Source organism: Pygocentrus nattereri, chromosome 19, assembly GCF_015220715.1.
Source record: "Pygocentrus nattereri isolate fPygNat1 chromosome 19, fPygNat1.pri, whole genome shotgun sequence".
NCBI lineage: Eukaryota > Metazoa > Chordata > Actinopteri > Characiformes > Serrasalmidae > Pygocentrus > Pygocentrus nattereri.
In genome coordinates, this window is record NC_051229.1 from 22,131,866 (window position 1) to 22,159,557 (window position 27,692).

Below are 27,692 nucleotides of genomic sequence, written 5' to 3' on the forward strand. Positions count from 1 at the left end.
AATGACAGAAAACAATACTTGACTTTAATCAGGCAGAGAGAGGAAGAGCTCAGTCAGTTAGAGGCTGTGTGTGTGTGTTTGGGTGGGGGGGGCGGGGTTTGGGGGGGGGGGGGGGGGGGGTTATCACTGTACACCTACTGGAGTGGAGCACAATCACCTGCTGCTTATTCAGTACTGCACTTGGACAAATAGGAGACCAAACACAATCACTCAATGGCAATCAACTTAAGAGTCCAGTGAGTATATTCATCGTTGTGTTTCTGTTGATGGTATAAGTGATAATGGAGATCTGAAGGGTTTGGGTTGTTAATAGAAACAGCAGCAACTGTAAGTCAAAAGACAACATTTCACCTCTAGCCCATCCTCTTTTACTGTACTCTCTCTCTTGCTCTCTCCACTGCTAGTCATCATGCATTCTCAATGGTGGACAGTAATGAAGTACATTTCTTTGAGCACTTATACTTGAGACTTTTAACTTTTATTAAATGAAGATACCTGATACTCCAACAGTATACCTGATATTCCCACAGTCTGAAGGGTAGGGTGAAAACTGAACTAAACAGGGTGGGACAAGGCATCACCAATTATACCAGTCAAAAAAGGAAAAGTACAAAACTTGCCTGCTTCAAGGTGGTTTAATTAGAATAAAATTTTAAATAGAAGTAAAATTTTGTTTCTATCCATAATTATCACTTGAAGTGATGTTCAATAGTTGACCCTATTCAGACATTACTAACACACTACAAGATCTGGACCTGAAACCTGACCACACCCAGGCCAGGGCAGAGATTCTGTTTAAAAGCAGTTTTTTTTCTTCAATCAAATAACCTTAAAGGTCTATTTTAGGTGACGTGTGAAACAGTTTCTCATCTCACTGAGATTATGACCATGACCATGCGTTGGATGTCCAGCAAAGCCTCAGATGAGCTATTGCATCCCTCACCAACAGCTTCCAAGACATGCTGTGGATAGTTTATTCATAAAAATGCTGGCTTTGTCATTATAAAGAGAGTGATAATCTTATGAAAGGTGAACAGAATAGCTGGAAATTATTTAAAAATCACTTTATCTCAAGGCCAGTGTAGTCACAGAGTTTTCTCAGCTTGTGAAAAAATAACTTCAATGACTGCATGTAAAAGAGCTTTGGCCATGACACTAAAGGAACAGCTTACTTCTAATTGGCTGCAGCTTCAAGCCTTGATGATGGAAGCAGCACAGAGACACCACATGTTCAAACGTTGGTAGACACCTGCTGATCTGTTTTTCCTGAAATGAAGGGAATTAATAGGGAGTTTGCCTCTCTATGCTACGTAACAGCCCCTGCACTTTTGGGAAGGCTTTATGCAAGATTTGGGAAGATTGCTATGAGGATTTGATTGCATTCAGCTACATTAGTGAGGTCAGGTACTAATGTTGGTTGATGAGTTCTAGATCACAAGTCCACTCCAACTTATCACAAAGGTACTGGATGGAGCTCCATCACTCCAGAGAACACAGGTCCACTGTTCCACAGTGTAGCGATAGGGGGTTTATACTGATCTAGCTGATGCTTGGCAGTAGGTACAGTGGACTTAGGATCATGTGCAGCTGCTCCAGAGCATCCCATTTGATTAGCAGTGCTTTTTTTATGGATCTTATATAAGCTGTGTGTGCACAAGTGAACATTTGTGTCAGTAATGAGTCCAACATAAAGTAGCTGAATTCACTAATTAGTGAAGCCTTAAAAAATAAACATTACAGAAATATATTTATTTCAGCGTGTTTAGTCAATTTGTGCCTGGTCACCTCAAACATTATTTTCCAGAAGTTAGCATCTTTAAAGGGGAACTCCACAGATTTTTCAAACTTTGGCCATGATTAAATCTGTAAGATGTAAATAAAGTCATTCAGAGCGGTTTGACATAAAATGCTCCATTCTAGAGAAAATAACAGAGTCAGAACTGTTAGTAACCTTAACCAGTTGTCTGAATTGTCTCTAAAGGCTACATCACAGGAAACGTCTTACACAAATTCATGGCAGAGAGGTACATGCAGTGCATGGTGAGGCAAAATGGCCCCAAAGAATTTTTTTTTCTCCTTCAGATTCACCACTATGTTGCCATTCTCAATATTTCATACAAAAATACAAAAAGTTTTGAATAGTAAATAAAAAAGTTAAAAGTTGTAGATATTACTGACTTATGGTTCCTATCAACACAACTGTAAAGAAATCTAAATCAGTACTCTGCAATTACCCACTTCACATTATATCTCAACAGCAGAATTCCCTTTTAATGTAACTAATGCCAACATGCACAAAATGCTTTCTGAAACCGAGTTAGACAATTCTGAGGTCTCAAAATTAGCTTTTATTGACATTCAGAACAAAGAAATTCACTTCTAAAACACATTAATTACATTTTACACTGATCAGGCATAAAATTATGACCACTTCTTTGTTTCTATGCTCATTGTCCATTTTATCAGCTCCACTTACTACATAGGTGGCACTTTGTAGTTCTACAACTATAGACTGTAGTCCATCTTTCTCAGCATTTTCAGCATGTCCTGACTCTTCATTTTAACATTTTATCATTTACTCTTCCCTCTTAGATACATGACTATGTTTAAATGTAGATTTTGACTTTCACTCAAGCATATTCTTGGCTCCATACTTCCACTTTTAATGAAGTAACACTTTGACACATTGTCTGTACATCCACTTAAGTACAGTTTGTATGTGCTTTTCCATCCCTGAAGGCCAGTTACACTCTCATCAACTTTCAGCCTCAGACAAGAGCTGAACTTCAGTCCCAAGGACAGGATGTATTAGAGCAGAGAAAACACTGCACTGTGCACTGCAGCAGGTGTAATCTGAATGCCGTTTGAAGTCATTTGCAAGTGACGTAAGGAAAAGAGGAGCAAAGCCACCTGGGTTAAAGTGAGAAAGGCAGCAGTAGCTGGATTTCACCCAAAAGTGCAGAGAGTTACCTTAGAAATGCTTGGCAGGCAAAACTCTGAATACTGTCCATAATTTAGAGCCTGTAAATGAGATTTTTATGAGATCTAAAGACAAATCAGGGTTTAAATACATGATTTTAGGTTATTTGATTAATATAATACAACCATTAATACAGTATGAGGCTGGCCTTACACTGTGAAATATCCATGCAACTGTAGTTGCTTGAAACCTAATCAAAAGCAAATTGATCGAGTTGCATAATGTACAGTGTCCTACAACTGACTTGAAACTCTGCTGTAAACGTTGCAAGCGTCTCAATATTGTAAAACAAGTTTCGAGAAACCACCAATTAAAACACACAGGACATACTTTCAAATGATTCCACCACATCAACAGAAAAGAAAAGAAAATAGAATATAGTTTATTAAGTGGTTAAAAAGGAGACCCGAGCTGATGGATTCAAGGTTGGTGGTTTTTCATTTTTTCAGTTATCTAAGCCATGACAACAAATGAGTTTCTCAAAGCTAATATTTCTATAGCCAGCTGTGGTACTTAGCCAGCTAATGCTGACAGCTGTTTAAATGGCTGCTTGTGCCACCATTTGTTCTTCTTTGTTGGCCTGCTGTTATCATGAAGCTAGACTCATTTTCTCCTCTTTTGACGGCCCCTAATTTTACACAGAGTGCAGAGAGGCAGTTCTCCATGAACAACTTCTGCTTCTAGGACAGAATAAGCGAGACATCAAGTATGACTATAATGGCTATTTAAACATCTATTTTCAAAGGCTTAACATACACAAAAGTCAAATATATAGTAAAGACTGATATACAGATACAGAAAAAAAGAATGTCAATAACAGCTGAAAAAAAAAATATGAATATGATAAAAATGCTGCAAACATGTAAAAAGCACCTAACTGTCGAGGTGTATGGAAATTATGCTGCGGGCAATAGTTTCACCACATAAAGCCGGTCTTGAAAAGTCTATGTTTTATGTACCAGAATAGAAATTTTACATGACCATTTTCCAGCCTCTGTTTATCCCTTAGGCTGGTTTTAGGGTGACACTTTTATGAAACATGAGTTGCAGCCTGACAGTCACATATAGCAATTCAAAAGCAATGAAAATGACATGCAACATATTGCTAACTCCACTAGTTAATTAAATTAGCAGCTTTCATTTTTTCTTAAATATATACAACAATAAAGAAATAGTGTGCGATATAATTTACTACACATTTACTGGCATTTTTAATTTCATCATGCAGAAGCTTTTGGAACACAGATTATATGAACAACTTATTTGAAAGCAAATTCTAGAGATGTGGTATTTTCATCTGTCTGCATTTCTCAAGAACCTTCGAAGGGTAAGATTCAGGCAAGAACGAATATGGGTGATCCTAGTAGTGTCCTCTGAAATCAACAGTGTCAGCTGCATTTTATGGCTGTATTTCACCACTTTAAACTGAAATGGGGCAAGTACGTAAATGCCCTGGTTTTCATGACATCACAAAAACAGTGCATTCAAAAAGAGGCTGTTTTCTGTAATTTTCCACAAAACGTGTTTATGTAGGTCTAAAAACTTTCACAATGTTTCTATACTATGTCAAAACCTGATTACTTCAACAAAGTAAAAAAGTAAAATTTGCATTTCAATAATCTGAGCCCTGTAAGGAGGCATTCTGGCCTAAATGTAGCATGTAATGTTTGTCATGTTATATAGTGCTCTTTAATGCAGCATTGCAACCCTGAGTTTTTGACAGATTTTCATGATTTCATAATTTTTTGTCACCCCTTAACACACTAATGAACTGTAAAACATGCACATGCATGCGCTAATCAGCCACTGGGGTCGTTGGTAGACCACCTGTTGAGAGATGATCAAAGACGAGTCTAGAAAAACCTGGTAGTATTTTGTGAATGTGTGTTTATGCATGCATGCGTGTGTGTGAGAGTGAGTGAGTGAGAAAGAGAACGGGAACAGAACAGTCACGGGTGGGAGGGTGGTTGGGGTGGAGAAGGTATCATTTATTCGCAGCATTATTCATAATTGACAGCAAGAATACTCTCTCTCTCTCTCTCTCTCTCTCTCTCTCTCTCTCTCTCTCTCTCTCTCTCTCTCTCTCTCTCTCTCTCTCTCTCTCTCTCTCTCTCTCTCTCTCTCTCTCTCTCTCTCTCTCTCTCTCTCTCTCTCTCTCTCTCTCTCTCTCTCTCTCTCTCTCTCTCTCTCTCTCTCTCTCTCCTCCCCACTGTTTCCCATCTTTCTATCTCTCTCTGTGTATTCCCCATCTCTGTCTCTCTTTCACTGTATTCCATCATGTCTCTCTCCCACTGTGCTCTCCATCTCTCTCTATTTCACTCTCTTCTACTGTATTCACATTGTTCCTCATCTCTTGCTCTCCTCCATCTCCACCTCTCTGTCTCTCCCCCACTGTATTGCAAATCTCTCTAAAGGAGTGAGGTCATTTTTCTGCTCTTCCTTAAAAGGGCAGGGCTGATCTATGACATCATTTCACTTCCTGTCTTCCTCATAACCTGTGTGTGTGTGTGTGTGTGTGTGTGTGTGTGTGTGTGCGTGTGGGGTGTTCACCCAAGAGTGTGTAATCAGCTGATGTCAGACTGACACAGAGACGGCCACTCTAACATGCTGATGTCACCAGGTGTTATTCTGCAGCACCTTTTTTTTTTTTTTAACACCACTGTCTTTTTCCTCTCAGTGTCACTCTCCCATCTTTTCTCTCTTTTCCTCCCTCTCTCCTGATCTCTCTCTCTCAGATCATTAGAGCTTTATTGAGGTGGCTGTTTATAGCACAAAAAAGTCAAAGCAAAAACATACACATTTAAGTATTGACACCTCTCTCTGTACCCTCCATCTCTCCTTCACTCTCTCTTCTCTCCATCCCCTCCATCTCTCCTTTACTCTGTCTTCTCTCCATCCCCTCCATCTCTCCTTCCCTCTCTTCTCTCCATATGTCCTTTACTCTGTCTTCTCTCCATCCCCTCCATCTCTCCTTCACTCTCTCTTCTCTCCTTCCCCTCTATCTCTCTTTCAATCTCTCTTCTCTCCATCCCCTCCATCTCTTTATTTGTCACTCTCTCTCTCTTCCTTAATGTCTCTCTCTGTCTTCTCTTTCCCCTCCAACTGTCCATCTATATCGCTATATCCCCTCCATCTCTCTCCTTCCTGTCACATTGACTCTTTTAGTCCTGAGTTCTGGTATAGGGCTGCCACCACTGTTTTCAATTTCGACCAGCCCACTGATTAGGCTGCAGCTTATATCTAGTCAGCAATGTATCAAGGATTTGCAGAAGGCCTAAACTGACATTTTTCTCACAAAATCAGTTCTGCCTACTGGACACCAAAACATTGGTTGATTGCTCTGTCACTTTGTAATTATGCTGGTAGCTAATGTGATGCTTTATCACATCAGCACCACGTATTGAAGTCCTAACTAATAGGAGAGTTCACTAAGCTATATCGCAGAGGAAAACTATTCCTGCCACTTTTCTGCTCGACTTTTCAATAATGTATTCCTTTTGTTTCCATCCAAAATTCAAAAATGAAACAACAGCAGTACTGTAATACTTACAGAGTTTAAACACACGTGCGATTCTACAGAGAAAAAAATTTAAAAATAATCACAGAAATGCATTTTTTAGTTCCCATAAATCATTCACCCTTCTCTGAAGGCCTGAAAGACCCTGAGGGCTCCCCTCTGATTTTTATTTTATGTCTTTGCCATGAATGACTTCAACAAGCACTGTTGTCTTTTTGGGTAAATAAATAAATGTGGAAGTTATATTAGAATTTCTTTTAGAACTCAATATCAAAAATGACCGTATTGCAATGTAAATACAGCGAATGAAATGTCAGTTTATCTCAGACCTTTCAGTTACTTATCTTAGTAAAGAAGCAAAGCATTATCAAACCATGTCTGTGATAATCCAGTTCTGTTAATGTCAGCACATGCAAGTGGATCTGGGTCTCGTTTCTAATTTAACAGTACCAGGCCAGCTTTCAAAGCTGCAGGTACGGAGCAGGTATCTATGTGCATACAGTGTATGTATGTGTATTTTATATATATATATATATATATATATATATATATATATATATATATATATATATATATATATATATATATATATATACACTGCTCAAAAAAATAAAGGGAACACTCAAATAACACATCCTAGATCTGAATGAATGAAATATTCTCATTGAATACTTTGTTCTGTACAAAGTTGAATGTGCTGACAACAAAATCACACAAAAATCATCAATGGAAATCAAATTTATTAACCAATGGAGGCCTGGATTTGGAGTCACACACAAAATTAAAGTGGAAAAATACACGACAGGCTGATCCAACTTTGATGTAATGTCCTTAAAACAAGTGAAAATGAGGCTCAGTATTGTGTGTGGCCTCCACGTGCCTGTATGACCTCCCTACAATGCCTGGGCATGCTCCTGATGAGGTGGCAGATCGTCTCCTGAGGGATCTCCTCCCAGACCTGGACTAAAGCATCTGCCAGCTCCTGGACAGTCTGTGGTGCAACGTGGCGTTGGTGGATGGAGCGAGACATGATGTCCCAGATGTGCTCAATCGGATTCAGGTCTGGGGAACAGGTGGGCCAGTCCATAGCTTCAATGCCATCATCTTGCAGGAACTGTTGACACACTCCAGCCACATGAGGTCTAGCATTGTCCTACATTAGAAGGAACCCAGGGCCAACCGCACCAGCATATGGTCTCACAAGGGGTCTAAGGATCTCATCTCGGTATCTAATAGCAGTCAGGCTACCTCTGGCGAGCACATGGAGGGCTGTGCGCCCCTCCAAAGAAATGCCACCCCACACCATTACTGACCCACTGCCAAACCAGTCATGCTGAAGGATGTTGCAGGCAGCAGATCGCTCTCCACGGCGTCTCCAGACTCTGTCACATGTCACCTGACAGATGAACCTGCTTTCATCTGTGAAGAACACAGCGCCTGTGGTGAATTTGCCAATCCTGCTGTTCTCTGGCAAATGGCAAGCATCCTGCACGGTGTTGGGCTGTGAGCACAACCCCCATCTGTGGACGTCGGGCCCTCATACCATCCTCATGGAGTCTGTTTCTAACCGTTTGTGCAGACACATGCACATTTGTGGCCTGCTGGAGGTCATTTTGCAGGGCTCTGGCAGTGCTCCTCCTGTTCCTCCTTGCACAAAGGCGGAGGTAGCGGTCCTGCTGCTGGGTTGTTGCCCTCCTACAACCTCCTCCACGTCTCCTGGTGTACTGGCCTGTCTCCTAGTAGTGCCGCCAGCCTCTGGACACTACGCTGACAGACACAGCAAACCTTCTTGCCACAGCTCACATTGATGTACCATCCTGGATGAGCTGCACTAACTGAGCCACTTGTGTGGGTTGTAGAGTCCGTCTCATGCTACCACGAGTGTGAAAGAACCACCAACATTCAAAAGTGACCAAAACATCAGCCAGAAAGCAGAAAGGTACTGAGAAGTGGCCTGTTGTCCCCACCTGCAGAACCACTCCTTTATTGAGTGTGTCTTGCTAATTGCCAATGATTTCCATCCGTTGTCTATTCCATTTGCACAACAGCTGTGAAACTGATTGTCAATCAGTGTTGCTTCCTAAGTGGACAGTTTGATTTCACAGAAGTTTGATTTACTTGGAGTTATATTGTGTTTTTGAGCAGTGTATATATAGGTGGTGTTTGAGAGCATTACACATTGAGAACAATGCAGAGTCAGACAATCAGAGTGTACATTCACACTTATTACACAACTCACCTACTGTATACTATTACACCTAACACAGCAGGTGGCTGTGAGAGGCTGAATCACACACTCTATTACACTCTCTTTCTCTCTCAGCTCTCACACACATACACACACACACACAGTGTGAATGACAACGACCTCTTCAGTCACATCACTGAAAGCAAGTTAAAGATCTGTATGTGTGTGAGAGTGAGTGTGAGCAAGCGAGCAAGAAAAGAAAATAGTGGGAAAAAAAGAGAAACAAAGACAACAATTAGCCGTTTTTAAGTAAACAGTTGGAAGTCAAGGATGGACAGACAGTGATGAAGGGAGCAGGAATGTTCCAGCAATTCGACGGGGTGCCAAGAAATATTTCCAACAGATCTGCCAACTGTCTGCAGGCTGCTGTAGGTAGGCTTGGTTTGTGTGGAGTGATATTTGCAAACAACGCTGTCTCAAGCTGTTAAATCAAGCTGCTCGGTGTTCAATAATAAATGCAGATCTCTTCAATCTTCAAGGCCTTACTTAAGAGTTTCGTAGTGGCTAATTCTCATACTCAGAGCTTTCTTAACAGACCTTTCAGAGATACACGATGAGCTTGTTGGAAATCCTGTTAAAAACATGCACATCAATATGGAGTTGGACCCCCTTTGCAGCTTCCTTGTGTCAGGATTTCCAAGATTTTCGAGTGTGTCTGTAGGACATTTGTGCCCATTATCTCAAAAGAGCATTTGTTAGGTAAGGCACTGATGTTGGATGAAAAACCTGGCTCATAATTGACATTCCATTTAATCCCAAAGGTGCTCTGTGAGGTTGCGGTCAGAGCTCTTTGCAGGCCACTAGAGGTCCTGCACACCAATTTCGTCAAACCATGACTTTATGGAATTGTCTTTGTATGCTGTAGCACTAACATTACTCTCATTACCTTTCACTGGAAGGGGTCGAGCCCAAACCATGAAAAACAGGCCCAGACCATTATCCCTCTTCCACCAAACAACATTTTAGCCACTGTGCATTCACGTAGTGTTTTCCTGGTATCCACCAAACACAGATTCATCGTAGAGACTGGAGGATAGTGAAGCATCATTCACAACTCCCGAGAACATGTGTCCACTGCTCCAGAGTCCCATGCTGTATGCTTTACACCATTCCAGCTGCCACTTGGCGTCACGCATCGTGATCTTAGGCTAGTGTGCAGCTGCTCAGCCATGGAAAGCATTTCTTCAAGCTACTGATGCACAGTTGTGTTGATGTTACTTCTGCAAGACGTTTTGAACTAAGTGATGCAACAGAGTATAGGTGATTTTTACATGCTATGCACCTCAGCTCTCAATAGGCCTGCTCTGTGAGTTTGCACAGACTACTGTTTTGTGGCTGAGCTGTTGTTGCTCCTAGACACTTCCACTTTACAATAATAGCCCTTACAGTTGACTGGGGCAGATCCTACAGGGCTTAAATGTTTTGAACTGACTTGTGGCAAAGGTGGCAGCTTATGACAGTGCCACAATTAAAGTCACTGAGCTGTTTAGTATGATGCATTCTACTGCCAATGTTTGTCCATGGAAACTGTATGGCAGTTAACAATTAGCAAGTTAGCAAGGAGTACTTTTGTTGACCAGTTAGCAAGGAGTATTTATGGCCACATAATGTATTTGGAGAGCAGAGCTTCAAGGGGAAAAAGACTGAACTGCTTTTCAGAGCAGGGAATTGAACCCCAGTTTCTTCAACTACGTTCATTACACATTTTTAACAAAAATAATGCAGAATTAATTGTGTCACATTAAGACTCCACTAATGTGCTTTCAAGCTATTTTAAGGTACACTGCAATTGCAAGATGTAGCAATATAAATGCAATAATTCTGACATATACATAATACATTCTGACATGCATCTGTTGCAGTGTTGTATTGTACTTTAACACAGTTACCTTGCTAAAATTGAAATTACAGTCTGGCAGCTTTTCCTGGCTAAATAAGTATTATATAAAAAGAAATAAAAAACAAAGCACAGCTACGTAATGTAAATCCCTGAAGATGGCCGTGAATCTGCACTAAAGCAGCAAGTGAAAGTGAAGGCTGTGGATTGGTTTAGGGGATAACAGAGAGATTAGAACAGATTAGACAATCTACTATCCCTCTGTAGCCTACTGTTCTCTGGGGCAGCAAAGGACAGACAGGCTGAATATCATCCCTCATACTAGCATATTTTTACCATTATAAATGTATTTATTTTTTGGTTTGGTTTTTTGAAGTTTTTTGTACAATCAGTTAATTCAAAAGATCAAACTTGAGATAACAGAAGGTATAGGATACAATTAAATACATGTAGGAGGATAAGCGTGCTAATCTATTATTATTATAATCTAGTATTTTTCTGATATATTTGCATTTCTTGGACATGATAGCTTTAGGCCTTAAATTTTGGCCTTAAGTTTATATCGCATGGACGACAACAAATGACTGCTGCTTTCATCTCAGCTTCTCTTGCCGTCAGGGATGCATCAAGGTACTTTATCATTCACTAGCATTGGCATTTAAGTCAAATTTGATATTCAAACCTGTAAGGCATTATTCGAAAAACATACAAATAATACCCTGGTGCAGCACGGAGCTTCTAATCCGATGTGCGGCAGCCATTAGCCTGCTAATTAGCCATTAGCCTGTTAACAGTCTTATGCTTCCTTCTTTGGGCTAAACAGCTAAGAATGACAGAAACACTTAATTTCTGGTGGAGTACAGAGATATAGCTCTCGTAAAGTAGTAAATTCCTTGTAAATACTCTTACTATTTCATTTTTGATTATTTGACTATTTAAACTTTTAGACTATTTTAATGTTTGAAAATGCAGCCTCATCCAAGCATTCATCTACAGATGTTATGTATATACCCTCATGTCCATGACCACCTCTGAAGATGCTCAGAGTGATCAGATCACAGCGCACTGGACGCCTTTCACACTAGTCCTCAGCTCTGTCCACTTACAAGCAGATCACATAAGGCAAGCTGTTAATGTCAGATGTATATATTTTATTTACTATTTATTTACTAATAAATAGTACATTTATTTATTTCCCATTTTTACTATGTACTTAATAAACAATACATGTAATTATTTAGTATTTATTATTTCATTTCCTATTTATTGTTTATTTATGTTCCTTCTATATGGTTAAATGGTTTTGTCTATCTTAGAATTCACTACATCCTTTTCAAAATTTCCTAATTAAAAAGACACAATTCATTTTTGTTCTCGCATACAATATAATACAACTGAAATGGGTGGGGGGTAGAGCCCCTAAATCAGAATTGGCCTTTTGTGTTTGAGACAAATTCAGTGGTGAGTAGCAGAGACTACTGTAGGATTACATAACTGAGCATCCAGCTACCTCTGTGTGTGTGTGTGTGTGTGATACACTGATACATACACACACACACACAACACTAGACACTAATGTGAGGAGAATTCTAACCATCTCACCCACACCTGCAGTCACCCACCCACACACTCATTCTCCCATGTCTGTAAGAAATTAGGAATAAGTCAATAAAATTAAACATAAATAAATAAATAAATAAATAAATAAATAAAACATGACAGTGTGTGTCTGTGCGTGTGTGCATTTGTGTGTAGGCTTGTGTATTGTGTTGTGCATGTGTGTGTTCTGTGTCTTACCATATATGTTGTGTGTGTTTGTATTTGTGTGTATTGTGTGTGTGTTTCTTTCTGTTGTGTGTGACTGTGTGTCCTTGTGTTTGCTTCTGTTATGTGTGTGTGTGTGCACGTCTGATATAAAAACAAGACCGATACTTTAAAGAGAGAAACTTTTTCTACACTACAGTTCACTGAATTTGATCGTTTCACCATCTTCCCTTGTCTATCTACCTCTCTGTCTGTCTCTGGTGCTGAACAAGGAGAGCTAGTAGAAAATTAGCAGGAAAAAAGAGAAAGGATGTATAATCTCTCTCTCTCTCTCTCGCTCTCTCTGTTTCTCAGTATTATGTAAGAAGGCCTGAGGCTCAGTAATTAGCAGGCTGTGTTCAGGCTTTCTTTATTAACTTACAGCTGAGTCCTTCACTCATAAAAGCAAAGTGCATGAGTCTGGGTTTATTATTTATGTTACGGAGTTAGCAGTACTGTTAATGCAACAATATGATGCTGTATAGTACCTTAAGTGTTCACACAAATGCCAGTGTAGCACCGCCGAGGTACATGATGCTCACTCCAAACTGTAATTGTCTTTCTCCAACTACACACATGTGCCATTGGTGTAGGCAGAAATACATTGCTGGGTATACTTGGGAAAAAATGGGGTAAGCCATCTTGGTACACACTAATGTCATGGACATTTGCCCAATGAAGAAGACAAAATTAAGTTAAAGTTAAATCAGACAGCTGAGATGTATAAAGATAAGAAAAAACAGAAAACTTAAACCAAAAAACATTAAACCTAATTATTGTAGACAAAAGCATATTGCCATAGCGGGCATGAAAATTGTGTCTTACCTGTGACAATTCATGCATTGAAGCAACGTTAGACGTTTTCTTTGATTTTTTTTTTTCCACAAAGCCAATGCCAGAAGCACCAAATTCACAGAAAACTGGTAGCTTTGATTAGAAAATGATATCTGAATGTAACTGCTATATAATGTAAAGTGGAAAGGGAAATGAGAATAAAAACTTCTTTTTCATCTAATCTATAGCCAGGGTTGCAACACTTGAGGTTTGGGGCTGGGGGTGGTTGATGATTTAACTCAAATCACTACAGACTTTACTAAATTACTAACTGCTAATTAGAGAACATGTCTGGTTAAAGTTATTGTGGCCTCTGTGAAACACTGTCACCACCTTTTAGTCAAGTAAGTTGCAGTTTTGCCAGAGTTTTTTGTAGATACGCAGAGAAGCTCTGCTTTCTCAAGCTCCCACCGCACTGCCACAGTCTGATCACGTAATACATTCCCTCTTCTGACCCTGCTAGAAAAACTACAATAGACCAGCATGGCTGGTGCCCAGAGAAACCAGGATGTCACTGTCCAAAGAATAACAAAATGGCAAATTTACAGGAGAGGGCAAAAATATTCTTTAATTTCAATGCAGTTTAATGTAAACAGATCTTGTTCTATATCATGAAAATTTTCCAGAATATAAATGGCTGTTATGCTCAAACAACAAATAAATATTTTTTCTTTGGACAGCAACAATATATTTTGGTCTGGATGCTGCTGTGCTGGTCAGCAGCAACAGAAGTTATTCAGCTGGTCACCAGTAAAACAAGCATATGTTGTGTTTTGGATGCTGCTACGCTGCTCAACCAACATGACGATGCTGGGAGACAAGCTTAACCAGAACCAGACCAGCACAAACACGCACAGGCTGGTCTGTACTGTTTCTTACAGCAGGGGAGTGGTGCCTGTAAATACTCACAACAAAAGCAATCACAACATGGCAGAAGGAGGGGCAGACAGAGAACTTTCTCCCTCAAAAACCTTTTTACTCCCTCCCTCACATATTGCTGCTGTTGGAAGAAAACCTTATAGCTCAATGTTGTTTTTCAGTTTTTGACATAATTTTGAAAGTACCTGTTTTCCTTTGTATATAAAATTGATCATAAATGGACCAAAAGAAATGTCCTAAAATTACTTGAAAAATGTCTGGTTGCATTGACTCACATTAGTTTTTCCTTCTCCTGTAAAGTTACCATTTTGAAGATTTCAACAACAGCGGTATGTATGTTTACAGTCACAAACTGTACGTATAAAGTAAAAGGTACAGAATCACACTGAACTTAATCTCATTTAAGGATATGATTTTGTTTGGCAAACCAAGGTTAATGTTTTTGTTACATTGTATACATTTTTGTCTGGCTTTTTGTTTGTTTTGGTTTCACATTGCAATTTAGTGCACTAACTTTGCATGACCCTCTTACATTCCAGCAAAGACAGATATGTTGTGACAGTAAACTGACAGTAAACTGTCAAAACCTCATAGAAACCTCACAGAATCCACATAAGTTCCATTATGTTATGAATGGAACTTCATGGAATTTTGCTATGTTGCAAAAAAGGTAGTCATAATACCAGATTACAACATTACTGAATAATGAGGTTGTGACAATGTTGCTGACAACCTTGTTCAGACAACATAAATAGCACCACCTTTTAGAGGTGTGTGCGCCTGACATGACCGTGTTGTCAATTTGGAAGGTAGCTTTGTGTGTGCATATTTTATGGCACAAGGCGCCTTTCACACCTACTATTTTGGTTCAGACCAAACTGAATAGTCAGAAGGTCTGGATCAAATAAGGTAGGTGTGAAAGCACAAAAAAGTGTCTCTTACAAGCTTTGTTTCCAAGACTTTTCCAGGACAAATCCCAAATGCCGGCAAAATCCTTAAAGGGCCCATATCATAGAAAAAATAATTTACCTTACCTTTTATGAAAGAAATGTCTGATGTAATTGTTAAAGTTGTAAAAACATTGTTAAAGTTTGACAAATGTACTGTTTACTCTCTAGTCCATTCAGTTCATATATATAATTAATAGCCAGCTCTGGAATCACTGTTTCTGTGATGTCACAAAACCCAACATGTTGACATTTCCTCTTGAGCCTACCGCAGATTAACTCCAGCCATGAACCCAGGAGTTCAGAAGAGTGTTTCAGTTCAGACTACTTCTTGAATAACGCACAATATAGGGCAGCCAAACAGAACAAAAACAATTTACTTATACTAGTCTTAAAGGCACATCAACAAAAACAACATATTTAATTGGACAAAAAAGGACAAAGAGTGGTGGTATAAAACATGAATGACTGTTTTTGGTATTTAAAACCACAGCAATGTCAAAAAGTAATCTAAGGAAAAAAAAAGAAAAATGCAACATTATGGACAATTTATCTTTCAACAATATAACTCCTATCGACACATTACTGATAGACATGCTGACACAGTCGCACAAACCATCCATCAGCCAATCATCATTTGATCAAAAGACTGAAATATTACAAGTGAGTGATAAATTCCACCAGCTGGTGGGTTGATGTAGCCTTACTCTATCAGTTGTTCCGACACAGCATCCACATATTTGTCCACATGTGACAGTGTAGAATTCCAAACTACACCAGGTGTGAACATTCAAACTACACCATGTGCAGCTAAATAAGTCAAAACATGCCATCTCATTTATTTATTTTTTACATTACTGTCTATGACTGTCTGGGAGTCTGGATGATACATTTCCAGGTTTTCCAGGCTGTGTGGGAACTCTGACTACTCAGTCTGAGATGTGTATGAGACACACATAGAGAGACTGACACACAGATGATAACATGATAGTACAAAAAGGGTGTCAACATTCACTATTCACTTTGCTAATGTGTGGCCTGTACACGACAGTGACATCATTCAAATGTAAGTGGGCTCTGTGCATCTGTGTGTGTGTGTGTGTGTGTGTGTGCACAAGCTTTTTCCTGCTGCGGTGCTGTTAACAATGTTAGTGGGGTAATTGTGTGTGGCTATGAGTCTGCAGTCATTGTTCCTGCAGAGGTGACCGTAAATGGTTGTGATTGGTGTATAAATGCGTATGTGTGTCTTTTGAAGTGTCACTTGGAGCTCAGGCTGTGCAGATTGAGTGTTGCTATGGAGACGTGGTGGGAGATTCTCAGAGTGTGTCAAGCTCTGAGACTCTGAGATAATTTTCACACCTTCACTGGCAGCATGTGCGAGCATGTGGGTGTGTGAGTCAGTCAAACAGGCTCCTGTGTTTGTGAATTCTGTATATATTGTCTAGTGTCCACTAATGTGTTTTGCAGCACTGAGGAGACATCTTAAAGCACCTCTTTAGCATTTTTTAGCTTAATCTCTATTTGCCGCACAGGCTTGAGTAGTAACAGGATATATGAAGCATCGCTACATAATCAGGACACAAACACACACAAAAAAAACTGTAATCTGTTACAGTTACTCCTGAGTGTATTTGCGGTTATGTTGATTGGGTTTATCTAGTGTCTCCCATTCACTTCAAACTGTGGTCACACAATAAAAAATCCAGAGCTTAGATATAATAAGGATTATGTTATGACATATTTAAACCCAAGGCATTGAGATAGTAATAGGCTAAACATATACAAAATCATCATTATAAGGTCCTTTCTACTGTGAGGTGCCCCCAAACCCTAACCCATAAATTTTAACTTGTGAAAATAATACTTTTTAATGCTTTTTATAATGTTGTTTTAAATAATCTTTTAAGATTCCTGTAAAGTGGAGTTCATAGATTTTGATTTGTCATGAGTTTACTTTAAAAAAAATAATAAAAAAAAACAACTTTATTCAAAAAATGCTGTCTCATGTTGTCGATATTGACACTGCATGTATTACACTCACTTCAATGGCCACAGATGTATAAAACCAAGCACCTAGGCATGCAGACCGCTTCTACAAACATTTGTGAAAGAATGAGTCACTCTCATGTGACTCAGTGAATGGTAATGTGATAGGTCGCCACCTGTGTAACAAGTCCAGTCATGAAATTTCCTCGCTACTAAATATTCCACATTCAACTGTCAGTGATGTTAAAACACAGCGGAAGTGATTGGGAACAACAGCAACTCAGCCACCAAGTGATAGGCCACGTAAAATGACAGTGGGGTCAGCAGATGCTGAGGCGCAAAGTGTGCAGAGGTCGCCAACTTTCTGCAGAGTCAATTGCTACAGACCTCCAAACTTCATGTGGCCTTCAGATTAGCTCAAGAACAGTGTAGAGAGCTTCATGAAATGAGTGTCAAAGGACGAACAGCTGCATCCAAGCCTTAGATCACCAAGCGCAATGCAAAGCGCCGAATGCAGTGATGTAAAGCGCAGCCAATGGACTCTAGAGCAGTGGAGACGTGTTCTCTGGAGTGGCGAATCTCACTTCTGGCAATTTGATGGACGAGTGTAAAATTTGGTGGAGGGGGGTATTATGGTATGGGGTTGTTTTTCAGGAGTTGGGCTTGGCCCCTTAGTTCCAACGAAAGGAACTCTGTGGAACTTAAGCATCAGTGACACAGTGTGAAAAGGGCAAGGCAGAAAAATACTGGCACTGCCCTCCAATACTGGAACCATGCCACACCAATGCTAATGACCCAGCCTATCTGCTCTCAGCATTCAGTGAAGTGGTCCTTCTCAAACTCACTCACTGCTCTACACTCACTCCTTTCTGCTTTGCTCATTAACCTGCCCTCATTCTTCTTTCCCTCTCCTTTCTCTGGATCTTTCCCACATTAGCTTCCTGCCAGTCTTGTTTCCTGTTTCCTCTGCCTCTTGTGCTTCTCCCCTTCTGATTTTCTGTCTGTCTATCTCTCTCTCTCTCTCTCTCTCTCTCTCACACACACACACACACACACACACACACTTGAAGCATTAAAACACTTTATTATGATTGAAGACTGCTGTCACCAGAAATAGGTGTAATTCTACCACCCCCACCCAAGCCACAAGTACACACACGCATACACGCGCGCACACACACACACACACACACACACACTTTGTTTGTTTGATGGAAAAACAATGAGGAGATAAAACTATATAATCAATATCCAAGAAAAAAAGGGGGTGGAGAGGGAAAAAGAGAAATGGGAAGAGCGAGAGGGAGAGATGTAGAGAGGGAGAAGGAGAAAGACAGGTGGAGAGGTGGAGAAGAAAAGAGATGGAGGGAAAGAGAGAGAGAAAGAACAGAAACAGAAATTAAGAGAGAGATATGGAAAGCATGGTAGGGATAAAGAGTGAGAAAAACATGAAGAGGACAACAAAAGTGAGGGAAGTGGAGAGAGGAAGAAAAAGTGTCTGTGAGAGAGACCAAGAGAGATGGAGAGGGAGAAAGCAATTGAAAAAGAGAGATGGAGAGAAGTGCAGCAATGTAAGTTGGAGAGGAAAAATAGAGAGACATGGAAAGGAGAGTGAGAAAGATTGAAAACGAAAGTGAGATGGAGAGAAGAGCAGCAAGGAGAGATGGAGAGGAGGAGAGGGAGAAAGACACTGAAAAAGAACAGTAGAGAGATGAAGAGAAGGACAGCAAGAAAGAGGGGGGATAAGGAGATGGAGAGAAGAAGAGAAGAGAGAGGGAGAGGAAGAAAAAACAAAGAGAGACTAGCAGATTGTGGGTAAGTGGAGGAGGTCGACAGAAAAATGAAGACACCTAACGAGCCACTGGAGAGACGGAGTTCAGTAAAAGAAGAATTACAGTATTTGAAATGAAAAGAAGAATCACAGAGCATAAAGTCTCAGTTTGCCAGTAAAAGCTGAGTCATGAGACAGGAAACAGCTCTAGTATAACTAATGTCAGGTTGGGAGCAGCTCTGCAGGATGTTTATGGTGGAATAAAGCAGCACAGTGAAAAAGCCTCTCCAAAAAACTCAATAAAAACAATTAAACTGAACATTTCATCCCACAGAAAATATGGTTTAATGAGTAATTGCACACGTTTTAATATTAAAAGGAAAATACATTAACATACAACAAATGACATTTTCTTTTCAAAATGTCAAATAACAAAATTACTGGCTCCCCAGTAATACAATATGTGTTGGCTCTTTTGTCAGGAGATTTTGAGTTGATTCCCAGCGATGCCTTAGCCAACCTTTGTTAAGAGCCCAAGACAGCATAAAAGAGCTCGCTCTGTCCCTCCCTCTCCTCCAACACTCAGAGCAACACTAGCCAATGCAGCAATTTGTTAGATGACCTTTCTTTTAGTATATTACCATTACTATGATAATGTTAATTCCCTTTATGGGATTTGTAGTGATATGTTAGTTCATATGGATTGGTTTTCCATATTGGTTCAAAGTTAAGAGTTACAAATGGGGAATTCCACTGATTTTTCTTTTTTTGTGTGTAAATAAATGGATAAGATCTGAACAAAGTCAAGAGTTGTTTGGCGTAAAATGCTCCACTATGGAGAAATTTACTGAATCAGAATTGTTTGCATTGTTAATGCCTCTAAACCCTCCCTCAGAGAAAGTTATTACATAAATCATTGTAGATACACTGCCTGGGACTCAAAGACTGAGTCTTTGTTTTCTGATAGCTTTGAGATAAGATTTTAGCCATGCAGGGCGTTCTAAGGCAAAATTGTTTTTCAGACTTTTGTACTGTCAGCAACATTACATATAAAAGCTCAGAAGACATATGCAGGTTCACTGGTGGATTTAAATAAACTTAGCACAAAAAGTAAGGAAATTTGTGTTTGGTAGATTATTTCTTCATTGTAACAATGGTTCTCGGCAATAAATCTCATACAGTTGGAAAGCATGTTAATTTCCCTTTTAAATGGTGCCACATTTGTAAGGAACACGCATTTGTGGGATGAGCAGTAGAGCTGAGTATGTGAGTTGTGTCCATGAAAAATTTGCCAAATCCTCCCTGCTAATGCCAAAAACCTTATTCTGCCATTGACTCGTTTGGTGTTTGGTGGACTGGATGATTGAAGTTTGAAGAAACAAGACATATTGGCAATTTAACAATTTATTCATTTAACAAATAGGAGCCTCAGTACCGTGTGGAAGGAGCCTGGCACCTCCTCCTCATGCTGGTCACCAGCCTGGTCACACACTGCTGTGGCATGGCATCCATTCTTCAAGCAGAATTTGTTGCAAGTCAGCCAACGTGGTTGTGTTGGTCACTCTAGCACAAACAGCACGCCCAAGCTGATCCCACAAGTGTTCAATGGGTTTGAGGTCAGGACTGCTGGCAGGATATTCCATCCTCTCCACTCCCAAATCCTGGAGGTAGTCTCTGATAAACCGCGAGCGTTGTCATCTTGGAGGATAGAGTCCAGTCCCAGACTGTGGAGATATGGGATTGCCACTGGTTGCAGAATTTCATCTCGATTCTCTGCATTGAGATTGCCTCCAATGATGACAGTGTTCTCAATGTCTTCTCCACACTTTGACCCTACGATCCAACTGCCATATGCAGAATCTGGACTCATCGCTGAACATAACGTTCTTCCACATGTTCAGGTTCAGGTGCACGTGTTTCTGACACCAGCGCAAATGGGCCTGACGGTGAAGGAGAGTCATGGCAGGCCTCCTGGCAGCCCGATGAGACTGAAGATTGGCTGCGTGCAGTCTGTTCCAGATTGTCTGGGCAGAGAGCCGTCGGCCATATCGTCCTGCAAACTTTCACTGCAAATCTGTAGAAGACAGCCTACGGGATTTAAGTACTGACAGGGTGAGGAAACGATCTTCTTGGGGTGTCGTCTTCTTGAGACGCCCACTTCACGCCCTGTCTCTGACATCCCCCGTTATATGGAACTTCAATTTGCAGATGGTATTAGGGCTCACTCCAAATAATGCCGCAATTTGGTTTTGCAGAACACCAGCTTAAAGTTGCCCTATGGCATGAGCCCTATCCAGATCAGTCAAACGTGGCATGCCGATTCTTGGAGAAGACACCTACTGACCACTGTAGCAGGGTCCATGCTAAAGCACCTGATTGGCAGCACCTGGGGGTACCAGAAGCTCAAAACAAGTGACAATAGCAACGGCAAAACAAGCTGTTTGGCAATGGCATAGAAGATTTGGCAAATTTTTCATGGGGGCAACCCACATATTCAGCTCTACTGCTCATCCCACAAATGTTCCTTAAAAATGTGGCACCATTTAAAAGGGAAATTAACAGGCTTTCCAACTGTATAAGATTTATTACCAAGTAGCATTGTTACAACAAAGTAATAATCTACCAAACACAAATTTCCTTACTTTTTGTGCTAAGTTTAGTAAATAAAATGGCCATGTTTGTAATGTAGACATAGATACCTATGGTTTATGTCTCTACCACTGTAAAGACATTAGATGGGTACTTTTTTTTCTATAATGAACCATTTTACATCAAACTTAACTTACATCTCAACCACTGAATTATTGAGAATTTTTTGGAAATATTTGCTTTTTGCTTTTTTTTGCCTTGCCCCTTCTCTTTCTACCCATTTTTTAAGAAATGTTGAACTAGGGGTGGAGTAACTGAAACAGGAGTGTAAATACGTTTTAAAATACTTAACTAAAATCAAATATGTAACTGAATTAGCCTTCTTTTGCTCATGATAAACAACACAAATGAAAACACTGATGATGCAGAAATGTGTTGAAGAGTGAGAAAAGGTGTAGTAGTATTTTGCTGTAGAAGGCCAAAAATATAGCCAACTCCAGAAATGTTGGCACCCTTCATGAAAATGAGCTAAAATTAACATATAAAAAGTAATACACAAGCAATGAGTTAAATTTTGTGCTTAAAAAAATGCAGATTCCAAAAATATTGGCACCCCAAATTTCAGTACTTTGTGGAGCTTCCCCTGGCAAGAAAGAGCACTGAGCCTCTTTCTGTAGCTTTTAACAAGGCTGGAGAACATTTGTGGAGAGACTCTTCACCACTCCTCCATGCAGAACATTTCCAGCTCATTGAGATTGTTGGACTATCTCTTGTGAACTGTCCTCTACATTTGACAGGACATATTTTCATTTGGGTTCATGTCTGGAGCTTTTTTGTTGCTATAACAATGTTTTTGACAATTTTGATATGTAAGGAATTCTTTATGCCACTGACTTTAATAACAGCCCCTGGACCACTGGCAGCAAAACAGCTCCAAAGTAGATTTCTGCACGGGACTGTTTTTTCAGTCCTGCTTCTGAAAATTGTAATAATTTCTCCCGTTCGCAACCGAAACGATTTGTCCCACTCCCGCTCGTGCACATCCAATATCTGGCACAGTTTATTCACAAATACATCACCTCTGCTGAAATTACACGGTCATCAGGATCACTGTGAAGTAACTTCACCAAACACAATTTACTCCCAATAAACACAAAGAAGGAATTAAACAGTATGTATTCAGTAAGCAGTATGTATGAAGCCGACCTATGGGAATTTGCTGGGAATGTGATCAGTTGCTGGAGAATAACTTTTTTCATTTTGACTGTTTACTCTTATATTGTTTACATATATGATTTAGTGATTGTTCTACTTTATTTAGGATATTCATTCATTTGGAGGATGTGTACTTCAGCTTAATGGGTCTGATTTCCACCCGCTCCTGCAAGCAGCACTGAAAAGTCCCATGCTGCAAGACATTGTGTCGCATCCTGAGGTGCAGACCTCTACACCAAAGTATCAAAGAGCCACCACCATATTTTACTGTGGGTTTGAGGTGCTGTTCTTTGTACTCTGTCCCCTTTTTTCACAAAGCATGACTATGGGGTGCACGACCAGAAAGTAAAATTTTCATCTCATCTAACCACAACACATGATTCCAGCTGTATTTATAAGATTTCTTGGCAATGTTTAGATGTTAGAATTTGTGTCTTCATCCCAGGAAGGGCTTCTTTCACGGAAATTAAAGTGTGCAAAAAGCTCCTGGTCATAGAGGTGGCATCTCACTGTTGATTTTGAAAAGGTGAAAGATGCAACTATGTAGTTATGAAACTGTGATCTTTGGGCTTCCTACTGCCTCTCTTAGTAAACTCCTTACTGTGTGTGGTGGCAATCTGTGGATCCACAACCTTCCTGGCAAAATTTTGAACTGCTCCATGCTTTTGAAACTTCTTTACTATGACTCTTATTGTGCTTACTGGTAATTTCGACTGCTGACCTATTTTGTGTAGTGATTTCCCAATCAATGCAGTTCAACAGCTTTATTTCTCATTTGAGCTGAGAGCTCTTGGGTTTTTACCCATGTAGATGGACAACAAAGGATTTTATCTGAGTGTTACCTCATGTTTATACCCCACTGAAACAGGAAATAGTCAGACAACAAAAAAGTTCTTAGACACCAAAAGCAATATCAAGAAACATCCCCCCCAGTGACACTCATTCTTTTGGTCTTATTTATAGTATTCTTTAAGGGTGCCAATCATTTTGCCAGATATGGTACTGACAATGTAAACTATTCAGAAGACACAAGACTTTGACAGGAATTACTGTTATTGAATAAAAAGTTAGGAATTTTTCCAAACATTCATGGAAAAACAGAATAATTCAATGTTTTACCTGTATGCCATTAATGTTTTTGCTCACTTTCTTGCGGGGTGCCAATATTTCTGGAGCTGGTTGTATATGTATTATTAAATATATTGAGTATAATTTGCTTTGTATACCAAACTAAGGCACGTCTAGTCCCAACTCTGGTGTCTTCTACAGCATTAACTGACAAGTAGAGCGAGCAGTTCCGCATCTTTCTGCGCTTATATACAATTTTACACTGATCTCTTACTAAATATAATATACTCAATATGCTATTGTGTGAAAGAGAAATCTCATCCATTTGAAACGTTCAAAATGGCCCAGAGAGCATTTATGATACGAATACATATACAATTTTTCTTTATCACAGAATATTAATCTGGGACATTTATAATAAATATATAAGAGAGCTGCAACAGAAAAGGGTTAAAAAATTATAAATGAAGAAACTACTAAAAAAGGTATACTATATATATATATATATATATATATATATATATATACACACACACGCACATATATACATATATATATATACACACACACACACACACACATATATATATATATATATATATATATATATATATATATACACACATATATACACACACACTCAGCCTCACCTCAGAGAGCACCTGGTGCATAAGCTGGGCATTACTGTCTGAAATATTCCAAGGGTCTTCCTCATCCACCAGCATGGCGTCCAGCGTGCCTTTCTCAATCACCACATCGAAGGAAGCATTGGGGAAGGCCAGGTGGCTAATGTCCATACACACCCAGCTCAAACCAGCACAGTCAGAGTGACGCTCAGCCATGCTCTCCACACACACGCTGGAGTAGTCCACGTTCATGATGGAGGTATAGCCCGCCTGATACATGTCCAAACTCAGAGCACTGTTACCACAACCTGAGACAAAGAGAAACACTTTGTGTAAGGTCTAGTTGGTTCTCTTAAAAATAGTTTAGAAACACATGTACTTGCAGTACATTTCTGGTAGTCTAACTCTAATCTTAAACCTAACCCTTACCTTCAAGTCTGTAAACAAAACAATTGTTTTTGCCCCTACACTTTTAAGGGGATAGATACAACAATGACACAATGCAAATATACCCAACATGGTTCTTGAGATCCAACTGTATACATTAAAAAAAAATCATATTCCCAGGGGAAAGAGCATATTTATATGTTTCCATTTTTAAGTTTTCTTTTTTCTTTTAAATAGGAAAATAAAATAAGGCTGGAAGAACATACAGCTTGACATATGGCACAAAAAGGACACTGCATTCCAACATGAAAACATCATCTCTACAGTGCAGGGAGCATCATCATTAGGGCTGCTTTGCTAGTCTGGACTGACTGCCATCATCAAGTGAAAAATGAATTCCCAAGTCAGGGTGTCTGTCTGCTGAGTGAAGCTTTGTAAAAGGTGATGCAGTGGGACAATGATCTTAAATACTGAAGTAAATCAACTACAGAATGGATTACAGGAAATAAAATCTGCCTTTTGGTGTGGCCCGGTCAAAGCCCAGACCTTGACCTCAAGAGAGCCGTTCACAACAGACATCCAAAAATATGGCTGAGCTGAAGCAGTTCTGAGGAAGAATAGTCCAATATTTCTCTGTGTTGGTCTGATCCGCAGCTACCGGAGGTGCTTGCTTGAGTTTATTGCTGCCAAAGGAAATTTGACCAGTTATTAAATTGAGTTAACTGATAACTGTTTGTGTTATTATATTTAGCATATTGCGTTTGTGTTTGTCTATTCTCATCATTCTATTAAATTAGTTTAAAGTCGAGTTGAAAACATACTCTGGATACTCTCATTCTGCTTTAAAATACTACACTATTTTTGTTTTTTGAGATACTACACATTAATTATGATTATTTTTTAAAATAAATAACTGAACAGTCTATTTTGTTACTACCAAAAATCGCACCACTGAAATTTTAGCACGTTTAAGCAGTGACAATTGATTTTGAGCACAATACAAAATGCTAGTAAACACAGCTGTGAACAGTACACAAAGAAAATCATAAAAATTTTATTGAAACATAAAAATGTTTTTTTAATTGCAGAAAGTATGCGTTTTGGTATTGACTATTCTTAAGCTTATACACTGATTTTCAGACTTTGAGACGCAATTACTTCAAATGAATGGGATCTACTATGAGGGACAGGGATGCAGTCTCACTTACTGCTATAAAATGTGGGGGTGTAGATAAAATAAGGCTCTGCCTGTGGATAAAAACTCTGTGTTCCATCTAAGTGTTGGCACGATCATCAGAAGACTGTGTGTTCGATGTGCGGTGGCACTTAGGCCTTCCATGGCCAGGAGTCCATGACGGCACAGTTGGCCTCGCTCTCTCTGGGTGGGTAGGATGGCCCTCTTTCTCCCCCATCACTCAGCACAATGCTAGCAGTTTGAAAAGATGTCATGGCTTCACAGATCTCAGAGAAATATGTGTTTCCTGTTGCCCTCCAAAGTGTTGGTTGTCTTGTGTGACTAGGGGAGTGCTAACTAGAGGGTGGAACTGGATATATGTAAATTAGGGAGAAAAAAATTAAACTCATGCTAAATCTAACTCATTCCATTTCACCTTTAAAGAAATCACAAAAATCTTTTCACATGTTAAAATATGGGGGTTGAGGTTTGGGACAGCCACCTCCCATTAGAAACTAGCATACTAGTAAAGATTTTTAGCTTATGTGCAAATATGTAAGCTCTAAATGCTTGGTTTGGTTTTTTTTTTTTTTTTTTTTACAGTGGGAATCCAATTTGAACTAATTTGCTAGGATGTTGCCTATACTTATGACTTAAATGAAGACATTTTATGACCAAATGATGCAGAAAACTAGGTCATCCCAAACAGTTCACATACCTTTTCTTGCCCCTGTATACTACACACTCTCAAAATACTCACTGCTGTTTATGCGCACACACACACACACACACACACACACACACACACACACACACACACACACGTGTATATTCCCCATTCAGTGAAAGTCTCTCAGTCACAGTTACTGAGCCAAAGACAGTGATGCCAAAAAACCCTGAATGTCCTTCAGAAGTACTTTGCCAAGTGCCAACACAAACACACACATACAGTTCCTCAGAGTGTTGCCAAGTCCTCTTACCCTGATCCTGACCTGGCCAGGCATGGCTAATGACTCACACTGCGTCGATGGGCTTTGACAGTCCGGGTTTGGCTCTGCAGTGATAGATGGCCTGAAATCCTCACTTCACTACAGCAGCATACAAAGGCTTTATCATACAAATCGGACAAAGGTTGCCAGATCCTCCCTGGCGATCTGCATGTACATACAATAGGAGTGATTAATGAAGACAGAGGAGGACCTAGCAAGCCAGAGGTGTCAGCACTACTGGCTCTTTGGCAGGACAAACAAAATGCTGCTCAAGATCACTCTCACAAGGTATTCTTGTTTGTTTGTCAGTTTATTTAAGTGAAACACATTTTTCATATCTTTATATGTTCACACATCTATGAATTCACACCCTCACCCACCCAGGCAAGGGATAAATCTGACACATGCTCAGAGCCCTATTGATGTGAGAGATACTGTTACCTCATCACAATTCATTGTTTTCATCATTACAATGAAGAACCTTCAATCCTGTTCCTGGAAAATCATCCTGTAAGCTACTGTTAAAATTGAAAAATGCTTTTCCAAGAAATCTTTTTGGCTTCTTTTTTGACAAATAAGAAAGGACAGGGCCAGATGTATGTACAGCGCTTTCATGGGCAATGCAAGTGTGTTTTTTCGGGAAAAAAAAACAAAATAAAAGTATATAAACAATAGTATACAGCCTTACTCACATTTCCAAGCCTGCTCAATTCTAAGTTCCATTGATTTTCACTATTTCTGCATAATTAAATGGTTAACATGTAAACAGTCATTCAAAATAGCTTGGTGTGATATTTCAGAGTGGTTTGACATGAAATGGTTCAACTTACTGACTCAGAATT

The 27,692-nt window shown here is 39.6% G+C and overlaps 1 protein-coding gene across 1 annotated transcript in view; it reads right to left on the reverse strand.

Annotated features, from left to right (window-relative positions):
* Positions 1–27,692, reverse strand: part of ece2a (endothelin converting enzyme 2a) — a 142,897-nt gene that overhangs the window by 53,125 nt on the left and 62,080 nt on the right. The window contains exon 2 of the mRNA XM_017699138.2: positions 24,325–24,608. Within this exon, the coding sequence (XP_017554627.1) occupies positions 24,325–24,608 (284 nt within the window). The remainder of the gene's footprint in view (positions 1–24,324; positions 24,609–27,692) is intronic.